This window comes from Hypomesus transpacificus, chromosome 1, assembly GCF_021917145.1.
Source record: "Hypomesus transpacificus isolate Combined female chromosome 1, fHypTra1, whole genome shotgun sequence".
Classification (NCBI taxonomy): Eukaryota; Metazoa; Chordata; class Actinopteri; order Osmeriformes; family Osmeridae; genus Hypomesus; species Hypomesus transpacificus.
The window spans coordinates 2,523,580-2,537,878 of NC_061060.1; the positions used below are offsets into that span (position 1 = coordinate 2,523,580).

The 14,299-nt window shown below is 43.9% G+C and overlaps 3 protein-coding genes across 7 annotated transcripts; 1 reads left to right on the forward strand and 2 right to left on the reverse strand.

Moving 5' to 3' along the window:
- The first annotated feature begins 1,405 nt into the window (after positions 1 to 1,405).
- Positions 1,406 to 4,177, forward strand: hopx (HOP homeobox). Its single transcript, XM_047020127.1, has 2 exons — positions 1,406 to 1,826; positions 3,878 to 4,177. The coding sequence occupies exons 1-2, from the start codon at positions 1,458 to 1,460 to the stop codon at positions 3,953 to 3,955; spliced, it is 447 nt and encodes a 148-aa protein (XP_046876083.1). The 5' UTR covers positions 1,406 to 1,457; the 3' UTR covers positions 3,956 to 4,177.
- Positions 4,178 to 4,252: 75 nt separating this feature from the next.
- On the reverse strand, positions 4,253 to 11,092 carry LOC124467699 (testicular haploid expressed gene protein-like). Of its 5 annotated transcripts, XM_047020075.1 has the most exons (10): positions 10,694 to 11,092; positions 10,557 to 10,587; positions 10,346 to 10,402; positions 9,948 to 10,082; positions 8,950 to 9,072; positions 8,243 to 8,384; positions 7,804 to 7,938; positions 6,893 to 7,501; positions 4,986 to 6,628; positions 4,253 to 4,728 (listed from the first exon to the last, which is right to left on the reverse strand). In XM_047020075.1, exons 1-8 carry the CDS (start codon positions 10,710 to 10,712, stop codon positions 7,379 to 7,381), a joined length of 765 nt encoding a protein of 254 aa, XP_046876031.1. In that variant the 5' UTR covers positions 10,713 to 11,092; the 3' UTR covers positions 4,253 to 4,728; positions 4,986 to 6,628; positions 6,893 to 7,378. The 5 variants fall into 5 exon arrangements, with proteins under 5 accessions (XP_046876031.1, XP_046876039.1, XP_046876022.1 ...); XM_047020083.1 differs by having other exon boundaries at positions 4,986 to 7,501; positions 9,948 to 10,079; XM_047020066.1 differs by having other exon boundaries at positions 4,986 to 7,501.
- Positions 11,093 to 11,169: 77 nt separating this feature from the next.
- Positions 11,170 to 14,187, reverse strand: arl9 (ADP-ribosylation factor-like 9). Its single transcript, XM_047020114.1, has 4 exons — positions 13,834 to 14,187; positions 13,323 to 13,497; positions 12,969 to 13,144; positions 11,170 to 12,446 (listed from the first exon to the last, which is right to left on the reverse strand). The coding sequence occupies exons 1-4, from the start codon at positions 14,047 to 14,049 to the stop codon at positions 12,267 to 12,269; spliced, it is 747 nt and encodes a 248-aa protein (XP_046876070.1). The 5' UTR covers positions 14,050 to 14,187; the 3' UTR covers positions 11,170 to 12,266.
- Between the last annotated feature and the right edge of the window lie 112 nt (positions 14,188 to 14,299).

The following is a 14,299-nucleotide window of genomic DNA, read 5'->3' on the forward strand; positions in this document are numbered from 1 at the left end:
GGGTCAACGCAACACCTCAGCTGTTATCTGTGTGGTGCAATAGTCTGCGACTCCGTCGTACAGAACGTGTGGCCTGGGTAAGGCTGTACAGGACAGGAGGGAGTTTGTACGTACGCACAACATACACAAACATGGCCAGAAACCAGTCTACATTTGTTGAGAATTGTATGAGTTGTATGTTGTCCCCAAACTACTGGCTTGAACTCTGGAGGGTCACAACTGGATATTTTTAGTCCATTGTGAGTTTTCTGGCACATAGGATATTATCTTATCTTAAGCAGTGCTAATGTGGTCTAGGCATGAGAGGCCTAGGCTTTGTATTCAAAAACACTTCCTGAAAGCGTGGTTAAGCCTGCTCATCAATGCAATACCCTTGTTATCTAAGTGATCAAATGGCCTTAAATGTGTAACTGTCTATGGAACAAATAAGCTATGGATTCATTTCAGTTTTTGCTTTTGCAGTGTGTTAGGATTTGAAGATTATATATATTTTTTTTTCCGTAGACTAATGCACATTTGTAACCAGATGATACCTGTTTTTTTTTGGCAGACGGTTACTGGTCAGGAAGCCCATCTGTTCGTGGATCAATCTGTTTGAGAAGCCATATTTATGATCACAGGGTGTTTTCCGTGCAAATATTGCAGTCATAAACTCCCAGCAGAATTCCGTTTTTTTTCTCTTTTTCTCTTTTTTTTTTTTTTTACATGACAACCTTTCAGTCCTGTTGGCCTTGACAATCATTACCAGGCCACCTCTGCGCCACTGACGGACTACAGAAGGTTCTTCATTTGTCCATCCAACAGCATCGAAGGGCTCGAACTCCCAGCGTCAGCTGTTTTCTGAAAGTGGCTCATAATTAGCGTTATGTCACTCCAATCTACATCTGAAAATAGCAGCGGTAACAAACACTGTTGAAAGCTGTCAACATTGGAATTCCAGTATTGACTAAACTCATCAAAACCGGGCAACTCGTGTCTGCTTGCTGTCACAAGGAGAGTCGCTGTTGCTAAGGTTGGTGAAATTGAGAAAGCGGACACTAAGGGTTTTCTACACTCCTTTGCCAGAATTGAACATTTTAATAACCATTACTGTTTAATTTCACTCACTAAAACAGCCTGACATGTATTTAATTATTAGTATGTTGGAAGGTGTGGAGTGTCGCAGGTGCAAAGTATCGTTGGACTGTCCACTGCCCTGACGTCACCAAACACGTTATATAGGCTGTAAGGACTTTGAGTGGCAGTTTTAGTGACGGACACCTTGAAATATCTGATCTTGTCCAGTAAATAATCACCTGTAGATGTGTATGCCGCTTTAAAAATCATTTTCATGCCTCCTTGCGTCAAAGTTTAATTGCGTTTTACATTAATGGGGAGGGGAGGGCTCTGTTAGTGAGGGAGGGAATTCGTGCCACTGTTGACAGTTCTTTCACACACGGTTCACGGTCTCATTCTCAATGTGGCATGCTCTAGAGTTACAGTTCAGTAACTGTAATTGCTTGGCGATTCCTGTTTTCCCTTATCTGTCTTTTCAGTTGGTTATTAGCTGGTACTGTTCACGGGACGACGGACGTCAATTGCATGGGAACTTCTTCTGGGGAAAATACAAATTCGGTGCCTGCATTCTAGACAGAAAACGATTTGTTCTGACTGAAAGTTCTGTTGACGAGCTGAGAATGGCTTCGAACGGGATGGAGAGCATGCAGTTGGCGGAAGATCAGATTAAAGTTCTCGAGGATAATTTTTCGAGAGTCAGCAAGCATCCAGATGAAGCGACACTCATGTTGATCGCGGCAGAGTGCGGACTCTCTGAAGCCGAGACCGCTGTGAGTATTCTGTTTTTTTTATTAACTCTTCTGTGACTTCCAGTGTTGCGGAGACAGATTGAGACACAGGCTATATGCACCCTGAACTGTTTAATTCTTGTGATGTAATTGTCTCATAGCCTTCATAGTCCAATTAATTTAACAGTATTTCGTTGATTAATCAGACTAGTTTGGCCATATAATTTCTATTCGACATTCAGTTCAACGCAGTCATACACCGCGGTCGCAGTGTAGCAACCATCATGTTGTCCTCCACTGTCCATCTACGCATCGTTGAACAAACACTGTGCTCCAATTCTAGAAATAATGGGCTGAATAGATTTTTGGGGAAGCGGTGCCCGCTGGCATGATGATTTTGCTGCTGTGGGCTTTTAGTCCTGTGTGTTCTACATCAAGTGGGCTTTGTCAACAGAAAGCGCACGCGTTAGGCAGGTCCCCATCACTGTTCGCATGCCAGTCTGTCTTTCCGAAGCAACAACCAGTTAAAAGTGAATTAACACACACTCACTAGTAGGATACAAAGCATTCTAATCAACGATACCCGAATCCTCTCCACAAACATTTTTTCAACGTATTCATAGAGCACCAGTGATGTCTGAACTCCAAGGTGTTGAGAATATTTGCTACGAGTAATTTCTAGTAGTTTTCTACTAATTGCTGAGAAACGTTCATAATTACCTCTCAGTATTATTGACTGTGTGTGTGTGTCTGCTTTCTCTAACATGCAAATACGTTAACTCAGCAAGGTTCAATCTCCTCTTTACGGAACCGGTTCCGCCAGTTCTCTCTCCTCCGCGTGTTTGGTGACAGAGTTTTTCCACTGAGCGCACAAAGGTGGGAGAAGACTGTTCCGACCTGACTGAGCAATCAGAACTGGGGTGAGGTCAAGGCCTTGGCTGTTACTCAAAAGACCAAACTTCATTCAAAGCCCAAGTTTCAGCCACCTCATGAATAACAAAGCCGTGTTTTGAAAGGGTTTACCTAAAGGAAGGGCACACCCAGGAACCACTCCCGTTCTCAATTAAAAACATTTAGAACGTGTTTCTGCGTCTTTGTGGTATGTTTCGTCTCCTTTCGAAGGTCTTTAAGTGCTGCTGTTTCTGAATCACTAAGGTGCCCTTAACGTCACGTAAAAGAACTTCGACATGCAATTTTCAAAGCAGTCTTTTTGTCGTTTTCAGTAAAAACTTTAATGTCTAACATTACTGAATATCTTCTCAGTGCTGAAAAACAACTGATGAATTGTATCTTAAAGATATAATTAAATGAAATGTTATTTGTTTACTACTTTTTACAAGGTCACAGAAAGGGCTTCGGATGGTTACAGATTAGCACCTATAAACAAACTAAACCGTCAAAAAAGACACGAAAAAAATCTAATTGAATAATATATGTATTCAGTCTGGAATGTGTAAAAGATTCTTCACAGTGGTCGAGTGTTGCTCAATGCAGGGTCGTGTCTGAAAGCTGTGGTTTGGCTATGCCTTCTTCCATTAAATTCTGACTCAAATCCACTCACTTCCCCACACTATCTGACAAGTGATGTCACTACTGTTGTGGATTCCTTGACAACCTGAGTTACAAAACAATGACACCATGCCATGAGCAGTCAAATCAGTTCAGTCTTTTGTGAGTAGTAAAAAGATCTGTTGTCAATGGTAGTTTTTGAAGTAATTGTTTAAATTATTGCCCATTGCTCTGACTTCCAAAATACTTATCCAGCCTGGAATATTGGACAGGTTATAAGGAATATTACAGTAAAAATGAACCATCTCCTTACTTCACACAGATCAGATTACAGGTTATGTAACTAATTGTGTCAATAATGACATCAGTCACATGTTGTTTGGAACCAAATGCTCGTGGAGAACAATGACAGTGATGTCATAGAATGTCTGTAAAAAACAATGATATTGATGTCATAGAATAACTATGGAGAACAATGATAGTGATGTCATAGCACGCCTATGTAGAACAAAACTACTGGCGTCATAATAGGCTATACCGTCACCTGTATCTGACTTGGGTTTTATTTCTACTGTTTGTTCCAGAAATGGTTCAGGCTACGCAACGCTCTGTGGAGGCAGGCTGAAGGTCTTCCTGCTCAGCTGGGCTCAGTGAGAGACTGAGGAGGGCCCCGACATCAGGACGTCCGCTACTCTGCTGTCCTCTCCCCCACATCAAGCCCTTACTGACCAACTCCTCCTCAATCCTCTTGTCCTTCTCTTATTTGTATCCCGTTTGTTACTTACCGAATGTGAAGTGTTTGCGACTTGTGTGTCTTGCCAATCTATAACCCGCCATGTTTACATAAATAAACAAAACGTTATATTATTATAAGTTAAAGCTTAGCCATTGTGGAGTGTTTTCTGTGTGTCCTCGTGGGGCCCGATGGAGGAAACGGTCACAATGGTGGGAAGGAGACGTCGTTGCGAGGCTTGCTGTTGTCCTCCTCAGCGGGGAGCAGGACAGGAGGGTTTCATGGGACTGTAAAGGACGCCAGGCTGTGTCCAGGCAGTGTCCAGGCAGTGTCCAGGCAGTGTCCATGCAGTGTCCAGGCAGTGTCCAGGCAGTGTCCAGGCAGTGTCCGGGCAGTGTCCGGGCAGTGTCCGGGCAGTGTCCAGGCAGTGTCCAGGCAGTGTCCGGGCTGTGTCCATGCAGTGTCCAGGCAGTGTCCGGGCAGTGTCCGGGCTGTGTCCATGCAGTGTCCAGGCAGTGTCCAGGCAGTGTCCGGGCAGTGTCCGGGCTGTGTCCAGGCAGTGTCCGGGCTGTGTCCAGGCTGACCCACAGTAGGATAAGAGCTGCTGATGGCAGCCTCAGCCTCTGATGCACACCTTCCTGCCATAGTAAATTCCTTGATTGTGCAAACTTGGCGAATAAAGATGATTCAGATTATGATTCTCTGAGAGAGAGAGAGAGAGAGAGAGAGAGAGAGAGAGAGAGATGGTATGAAGGACCTTTTCCTCTGTCCTGTGACAAACTGAAACCTCTGTGCAGAGGAGAACGAAGATGGGATAAAGAGAGACGAGACCTGGGGCAGATTGTGGGAACATTCTGCTGAACAAGCTCAACAGAAACCGATAGCAACAGAACAGGTAGTTCATGTTGCCATGAAACCTCCCCTGCTTTCCAGGAGTGTTTTGTCGACAGGGTACTCACACTCGCTACAGTGGTGTATGTTTCCTGGGCCTGTGGTGTTTTGCTGAAGCCAAGCTGAGTCACACCCACTGAAGAAAAACAAATATGTTTATTTAGACACACATAGTTAACACACAGCAGCTCAGACTCAAGCTGGAAAAGCCAGGTCTGAAAATGTCTCCCTTTTCCTAACCAAGCGCCCTACAGAAACACAGATCGTATTTATTTTATAAACATGAAAATAACATATGTCACCAAAACAACCTTAATGCTGATTTTGTTCAATATTGCAACAGCGCCCCCCCTTTTCCCAACTTTCGCGGTCATTTTTCCTTAGACAGGACGCTGTTTAATGTGCTGACTGTCGCTCATAGTGTCTCTTATCACTTTCTTCAACTGGTTCATGCTGTCAGTTGGAAAAAATCCCGACTGCAACTTTATAACTAAAGTTATAAAGTTACTTTATAAACTTAGCTGGTTCCAAAGAACTAATGAAGTACATTTTACGATGGAAAACATCATTCCAATAAACATTATATTAGTATGCATCATTAACTGACTACGGGCAACGCCACAAGCATGGCTCTGTCATTAAAAACTACAAATCATCAGACTGAAAGAGCGACTGGAGGGGTTTACGCCGTTCTGTAAGCGACCCTGGCTCAGTGGATGGAATCTGAATGGACTCGGCCATTGTCTGTTGCTAAGAGGACTTAGCAGAAGCCTGTGGAATCTGTCACTGCTGTGCTCTGAGAGTGCGAGGCCAGGAAGATTCACTGGTCCAGCTGGAAGTGTCCTAACAGCCCTCCCAGACACACAGGGAGCTGCCAGACTCATCCTGCTGTTGACCAGGGGCCTTGTCAAAGATGCTCCCACAGAAGCTTGTTGACTCCAAACTGGCTGGAAGGTGACACAGAGTACAAGGTTGATAAGAGACGGAAAAACAAAGGGAAATCAAAATTATACACATATTAGTGTATGTAAAAGCATCTTATAGTGCCTTAACACTAACAAACACTCACTCATTTTATAAACACTTGCAGTATATCGTCTAATGTTAATATGCATCTGGGACTTCTAATCTATTAAGCAATGCGTATTACAAGCCTCGTTATCTACAGTGTTACCTCTGTCTTGTTGACTTGTCAACAAACCATCCAAAGCCCAAAGCAGTGTTCAGTGTACGCCTGTCAGGATCCAGACAGATCATTGTCACTGCCTGCTGCCAGGGTAGGTCAGAGTAGTCAGCCAGGATCTGTTGCATCATGGAAACAGTAGTCTCCAACACAAGACACAATCGATCTTTAAACTGTCCTTCTATCCAGACCTGCAGTAGGATTACACTACTCACCCCACAGTTCCTCCACTACAAGAAGGATCAAATGGGCCCTGTTTCGCCTTCGTCCGTGACACACAGACGAATCAGTCCCCCCCCCCTCTTAACTCCACCCCCCTCCTCCTGGTTCCTGCTGTCTCAGGTCACCATCACCACAGGCTAATCCCAGATTAGGGTCCCAGTGGGAGGCTGTCTGGATCTCCTTTGAAGCCAGGTCTTTCCTGGCTCTTCTCTCCTGGGTCTCACACCCGGCTGGTGCTCTCTTCTCCTGCAGGCCTCCAAATCCACACCAGCCCCTTTTTACATCATGCTCACATGTGTCTGTGATCTAAGTGGGATAATGGAGGATTTTAAGACAAGCTCGCAAGACTCTCAATGCTTATCAGTTTCTTAAAAACTGGCTGTTTTTTTTGCACACATCAAATATTTATAAAGGAATTTGAAGGTACAACGAATATGATATGTGTGCATTTTTCGCTTTGGAATCAATCATCAAGATTGCGGTATTTCTAAATGTTTCTAAAATCTGATATCCACAGAAAACCCAGATGATTGAAAAGTTGAATTGTGAATGTGGATCATTTTATCATACCTTTGCATATTTCCAAGATATGAACATAGATTTTGCAGAAGGGGCAGATCCCAAATGGATCTTGGTGGTAGTTAAGGACGAGCAAACAATTCACACAGCCAATTTGGTTTGGCGTCTTGCTAAAGTCAATGGACTCTGCTATAAAACTCACAATTCGGTCTAAAAGGAAATCCAAGCATTTGTCTCACCGCACATGATTACAAAACCAGATCAAAGGACAAAGAAAGACAAGCCCTCACTTTTACTAAAGAGTTCTGGTGCCAAAAAAATCTCAGTAAATCAGATAAATATGAAAGACCCCATGAATGCATTGTTCAGTTTCTTTTATTATTATTGTTGGCTGACTTGCGTCTTCTCTCTCTCTCTCTCTCTCTCTCTCTCTCTCTCTCTCTCTCTCTCTCTCTCTCTCTCTCTCTCTCTCTCTCTCTCTCTCTCTCAGACACCAGCTTGGTGCGGGTGCTCAGTCTGTAGGTGTGGGTGGAGGAGCTAGATTGTGCTGCGGGGCCATACTGGGTCTCTCAGTGGGATGTAGTCTTTAGAGAGCTGCTTTGCTGCTGACAGCTCTGTCAGGCGAGGAGATGCTGTCGCCTTCTTCGCCGCCTTGGAAACCTGTTGACACGGCAACAATATTCTAACTGACCCATATCTCAAAAACATATTGTACATTTGACATTTCTAACCGCTTCTGATTTTCCATCCCACATTTGCAGTTAAGTGATTTAACATTTTAAAATCTTAAACATTTCGATTTTTTTCTCTCTAAAATGTCTGGAGTCATAATCATGAAGGGTGTCAGTGGTAGGCCTACAAACAGTTGAACTGTGATGTGGAGTGTGTGTGTGTGTGTGTGTGTGTGTGTGTGTGTGTGTGTGGAGTGTGTGTGTGTGGAGTGTGTGTGTGTGTGTTCTCACCAGCCATATAGGATCTTCTGGGCGTCCTCGCTCCATAAACATCTGATTCTGTTTCATCTTAGGCAGGGAGAGCATGTCCAGTCTGGGAGTCGTACGAGCTGTTTTGGCAGCATAGGAAATATATGTTTCCACTTTCTTTAAAAAAAACACAAGAACAAGGAAACTGTAGCTTGTTATGGTTTTTCGATCACATATGAAGTGGCCAGAATTCCATAACCTCCTCAAGGCAACCAAAGTCTACTGTCTTGCTTGGTTTGGTATTTGTTACAGGGTGGTTGGGAGCGTTTGACTGCCGATCACGAGGTCATGGGTTCAAATCCCCCTCTGTACATTGTATTGGATGTCAGCATCTACTGACTGACTACACTCCATGTGTGTATACAAGACATTAAAAAACCTTGATTAAACCACTCACACACCAGTCGCGTTTGCTACCTACCTCCCGGGCAGGTGTGAAGCTGGGGTGGTTCCGTTTGGGACTGGCCAGCTGCAGCAGGCGAGGCGGGGTCTCAGCTAGTCTTCCTTGTGGGCTTATGTGCCAGATAGGGCAGCTGTACTCACATTCGGAGGTATGGGGAGGCCTGGAAGACCAACAAAGAGTGTTTTCTATTTTCGTAAACAAGTATTTTCCACATTGAAAGCAAGAGTAGGGAGAAGAAGTCATTTTTGAATGCCCTGGTGGGAATTGCACAACATGATCAAATCACATCAACAAGATTCCTTGACCTCTATCTCCATTTTTATCCTATAACCATGAGTAGATATCTGTAAAATGACAGAAACCATTCATACTGTTCACTGTGTTGATTTCGGTGAGCTGGGCTTTTTCAAGGAGAACATTTTCTAGGCTTGAGCCCAAACATGCACTTCTGGTACTGCTGTGTTTTTTAAGATTTATAAAAAGACTTCCGCGGCCGTTCACGAGCGTCTCCGGGGGTTTCGGTGGACAATAGGCCCTATTGTCTCCGAAACTTCTCCTCTTTCTCCCGCAGTTTGCTACTGCAATAACACATGTCAAAATAATAGCTTTCTCGCCCAAAGAAGACTAATTTTAGACCTGGGGCCAAGTGGGATGGTTTTGCAGACTTTCATACTCGACATCTTGATATGCGTTTTGTTTATGGTCACGTTTCACAACGTCTTTACCTCATTTCCTGGGAGCTGCGGGTTCTGGACTTTGGCGTTGACAAGCGCACAATGTGTTGGGCCTGGAGCTTCTTGGAGGAAGGACGTGATGCCTTCCTGGAGACGCTCTCTTCCTCCTGCTTCCTGCGGGACAACGGCGGCGGTTACACAACGAAGACGGCTCGTGCCAGAGAATACGTTTGTCGTTTTTCCGTATTCTGTCTCCGTGGTGCATTATGAAAGCTGAGTGCTGTTGATGCAGGTCACGAAGATAGTTGTCAAGAGAATTATTGCCGAGCAACAGCAGCAGTTTTTTCAAACTAGATTTCGATTTCTGAACTCATTAGGCTTATTTACATTTAAAAACATTTTGGACATTATAGGACAAAGTGAGACCTCTGTTTTCTCGCCTGCCGCAACCAAGCAGTTACATACAGTTTCCTCATCATCTTTACAATGCTGCTGTTCATAATCCTGATATCTGTCTGAAAGTAGGCTAGAGAGTAGTTGAAGGTTTATATTTAAACACTGGAACGTTCTATCTCAATGAAACAAGATGCAGAAGCGAAGCCTCTGCTCTGGTTTTGTCCTCCCACAACCATCAACTGTCTTTTTCAATTCAGCAGATGCATTATTATTTATTATTAAAAGAGTCGTGCTTCCGTGAGGATTTCTGATCAGATTATCCATTCAGTCTCATCTCATCATCGGCTCTCACATGCTGACAGCTGGATGGAAAGGTAGGCTAATGATACAGGTGAAGGCCTATTGAGTAGATGTATTTCACAGAGCACTTGCCCTGATGTGGACAGTAACTTAAGGAACTGGCAAATAGCCAGTTCACTAAAAGCTTTTCAGAGTTCGTCGAACAACGCGGCTTTGGACACATGTTCTCTCTTTTATTGCTAACCCAGCACAATCACAGCAATATTCCACGTAGTGCCTTCGCTATCTCTCCAAAATGGCCAACTCATACTTTTTCATCAATAAAAGTGAGGGTGCTATTAGGGTCGTGTTACCTCAGGTGGTCATCGCATGCTGAGAAGACTCTTTTGTGCCTGGACAGGTATTGGATTCTGTCCGTTGGAACGGCTCCCAGAGCCGAGAAGGATAAAGGCCACATAGAGTCCTGGTTACCCCAGGTGAGCGTGCTGCTGGATCGTTAGCATAACACAGTTGGGGAGTGAACAGTCCCTACACATGTTTTTTTTTCAGGTAAATATTGATGTATAAACAAAATAAATGTGGTGTGCATGCAATATTCTGTATTTGTTTAGGTTAATAGAAAATATGTTGGCTTGCTCAACTGTCTAGGATTTCAACAGTTCAACAGTGATTGTTGTAGGCCTATGTGGCAAGACACCTCTGTAAAGGTACTTTGTGTGTAAATTGTGTGTGATTGTAAAACGTTTCTTACCACGGAGTCGTGACCCATATCGTTTTGGGCACTTTGTGCTGGGCAAGTTCCAGGATTCTAGGAGGAGAGTTAGGTTAATGATCTACAACACACAACTACACAACTCTCTCACAACCAGAAACACAATGTGTATTACTTACCCAATACAATAGTAATACAACTTTCATGAAAAGAGAACAAATACAAAATAATCCTAAAGATGTGGTATTACCTGCTTGATGGACCAAATCTGGGCTGTATTCCTACAAAGAAAACATTTGATTTTATGTACATTTTATTGTATTATTATGTTCCACATTTGTAAATCTCACAATTGTTAGTATCAGTCAAACTGAGAATGATCTGTACCTGTTTTTCCAGACACCATCTCCCCAGGACAGACTGAGTCTGTGGGAACAGCTCAATGAGAAGCTATTATTGAAGCGGTATTGTACTACCAGTCGTTGCTATGTCACCGGGAGTCCTTAGCAACTTATCACATGGCTGGGACTAAGGCTTGGACTCCTTAAGAGCCTGCAGGCTGAAACTGGAGTCTTATTGTCTCAGGAAGGCTTCTCTATCTTGTGTCTCAGGACATACCATACAGGATGTTTCAAGAAAACAGATATGAGGTCAGCAAACGGCAGTTGCTGAAGTATTCATGGTGAGCTGGGACTGACAGTAACTCCAGTTATACATGTGTTGTGCATGACAACACAGTGACACGATGGTCATGAGTTTGGAAACAAACTGTTACCACAACTAAACCTCAATATGTCCTGACCACAACCAAGATAACACACTTTCCTCCTGTTTCTATTATAATATGACGCACAGTATGAAACTTTTTTTTAACAAGTTTTAATCTTTATTATTTTAGTCACCCAGTTGAAAACATACAAAGCGTTGTATCCGAGTCTAATTAGGAATGGAACCCTGAGTCATTTCAGATGGATGATATGTATTTGGACAATCAAATGTGTCTTCTGCAATTTCAATATGTTCAACTACCATGGTCTTATTAATGTGTTTATACAGTGAAATCTTTGCACAAACTAGGATGCACAGCAGCAGTCATTTTGTCTGGTGCACCAACCTTGAACATTAAGATGTAGTCAGTCCATAAAATACATGGAAAAGGTACTTTGGCATCTTCCTGAAATGCGTTTGGATTCATAGATATCAAACTTTGGAGTTGAGAAAATATTTTTTACATTCCTTCTGAAGACACAAAACACTCACATAAATATAAATATGCACCATGTAACAATATTGTTTTTTACAATTACTTCTACTATCTGACAGCAGACAAATAATGGTTAGTGTTCTACCAGAAGTACTGTACACATCACCTGTGATGTAGGATTTCCACACACAACAAAAAGCTTTGGTGAAAAATATCAGCCCTTTCATTTAACGTTCTTAATGGACACCAAACATAACACGTAGAAGGTTAAGATTCAGGTCAGCGCCTGACACTACCTGAGGGTCACATGACACTATCTGAGGGTCAAATGACACTATCTGAGGGTCACATGACACTATCTGAGGGTCACATGACACTATCTGAGGGTCACATGACACTGAGGGTCATGTGACACACAATAGGTGTGTTCGACTTCATGCAGCGCCGGTGGCGCCGACTTAAACCTGAGAATGCCATTGGCTGCTTCAAGTCAGCCGGGCTGCAGGCGGCTTTAGGCGATTCCAGCGCTGCATGAAGTCGACGCACCTAATCTCCAACCACCACACCGTGAAACCAACCAATCAGCTTCCCCCTCACTTCAGATCCCTTTCAGCTGCGCATCATTTAGCACGTTGCTCAAACCATCCAAAATGCTAAATACATGTTACACACTACAGCCTTAACCTCCAAACACAACGACAGACAGGAGGTGGATCTGGTTAAAGGGTCAGGGAGCGATGGCTGCCAGGCTCCGTCTTATTTCCCTTCACTCATCATCTGGACCACCAGATCCCGAGCGTCCTGGACGCCTGAGTTGAGCTCCTGCTCGCCTCTCCTCACGCACGTACCGATGAGGAACAGCCTTCGGTCGTCCCCCAGCTCAGCCAGACCCAGGGCCTCGTGGAGGTCGGTGATACTGCAGGCACCTGGCAGGTCCTGGGGAACACAAAAACAGTGGATACGTCATGGATCGTGTTGATGCTTTCCTGTAGAGTGTGAGATCTGACCTGTGATCAGTCCCTTGTATCCTGTAGTGCGATCATAAACACTGCAGGAAGTACAAATGTACGTCAGTCAGATGGCTGAGCGGTTAGGGAATCGGGCTATTAATCAGAAGGTTGCCGGTTCAATTCCTGGCCATGCAAAATTGAGCAAGGCACTTCACTCTACTTACCTCGGGGGAAATGTCCCTGTACTTACTGTAAGTCGCTCTGGATAAGAGTGAATGACTAAATGTACATCCCATCGACATTCCTGATTTCTCAATGTACATGTAATATTCCTAATATGGTTTCTACAATCTCAGCTCTAACATAAACGGTTACAGATCACCAAGGTAACCTGACGCGGCATGGAATCTCACTCTAATCTTTCCACTGCTCATGCTCCGTTCGTGCCATGGATTAGCCAATCACAACGAAGAAGACAGTGACTTTTGAGTGCGTGTGTCACTCTCACCTGCTTGTTCGCCAGCACCATCAGAGGCAGGAGGGGGTCTGAGGTCACCAGGTCATGTAGATGCTTCTTAGCCAGAGGGAACTGGTCAGACTTAGAGGAGTCGACCACAAACACTAACACCTTTGCCTTGGACATGTATCTCTTCCAGTAGGCTAGCAGGTTCTCTGTACCTCCAACTAAGAGACCAAAAACAATCGTCTTACGAAAATGTCTAGAGTTTTGCATTAAAAGACAGTACAGTTCATGCTTTATGGAAGTGTTGAATTTATATCAATGAGTAGGCTAATATGTCACCATAGTTCTCTCACCGTGTGTGTGTGTGGTACAGTGATTAAAAACTCAAAGTGTATTTACTTTCGAGGAACTCTATCTGAAGGTCCTCTCTGTTGATGGAGACAGCGTTGAACCCCTGGGTAGGTGACACATCTTGCTCCAGGCTACCAGTAGCGAAGCAGTGAAGCAGGCTGGTCTTTCCTGCACCCTCCAGCCCCAGCACCAGCACCTGTTTCCCCTTCTCTGCTGGCTTGGCCTAGTAAACACACGAACAAGATTCAATCAAACGTGGCTTTGGTTGCCCATAGATCTCTGTTGGTTGTTCTGGGCGGGTGCACACTGCTCGTCTATGCACGGTCATGTGCGTGATTAATCACTTTGGAAACCTAGCCATTAGAGTAGTGGATACATTTTAAAACCCTTTTTATAAAAATATGAATATCTACAAAAGTGAACGAACAGACGCGATCGTCTAAACCACTGACTTGCAATGGAGGTTATTTCCAATGGCAACCAACCACACATCCGCTGTTGTCAGAAGCACTTTTGGAGAGAACTTTAAGCACAGATTAAGCTACAAATAGCTACAAACCTCGGTTAGGGCTGGTGTTTTTTGTGCTTCTATGACTTCTGTTTTTGGAACGGTGTCTTCTTTTGCCTCGTTAATTCTTTCCAAATTGCCCTTAGCCTTTTTGGGCGGCTTTGGCTTTTTGTCCGCCGACGACACGTAAGTCCAAATAATAAGTGCGACTCCTCCCGTTAGCGCAACAGCAACACCCACCAACCCAGCCTCTCTGAATCCTGGCATGTTCGAAGAAAGCTGGAAAATAATTAAATGCTGGTTTCACATGGTTTCATGCATGTGTCGCTACAACTTCGCTATACATCTCCCTTTGACAACAAGTGGATTAGCTTTCTCTACACCTCCTTGCGTGAAACGCTATTTCCGGACTAGTGGAAAAAGCACAGGAAGTGAACACAGACAAAAGATTAGTTTAATGTCAATTGCAAATGGGACAAAGAATTTATATTGACTTGCTAGACTATTGCTTCTATAC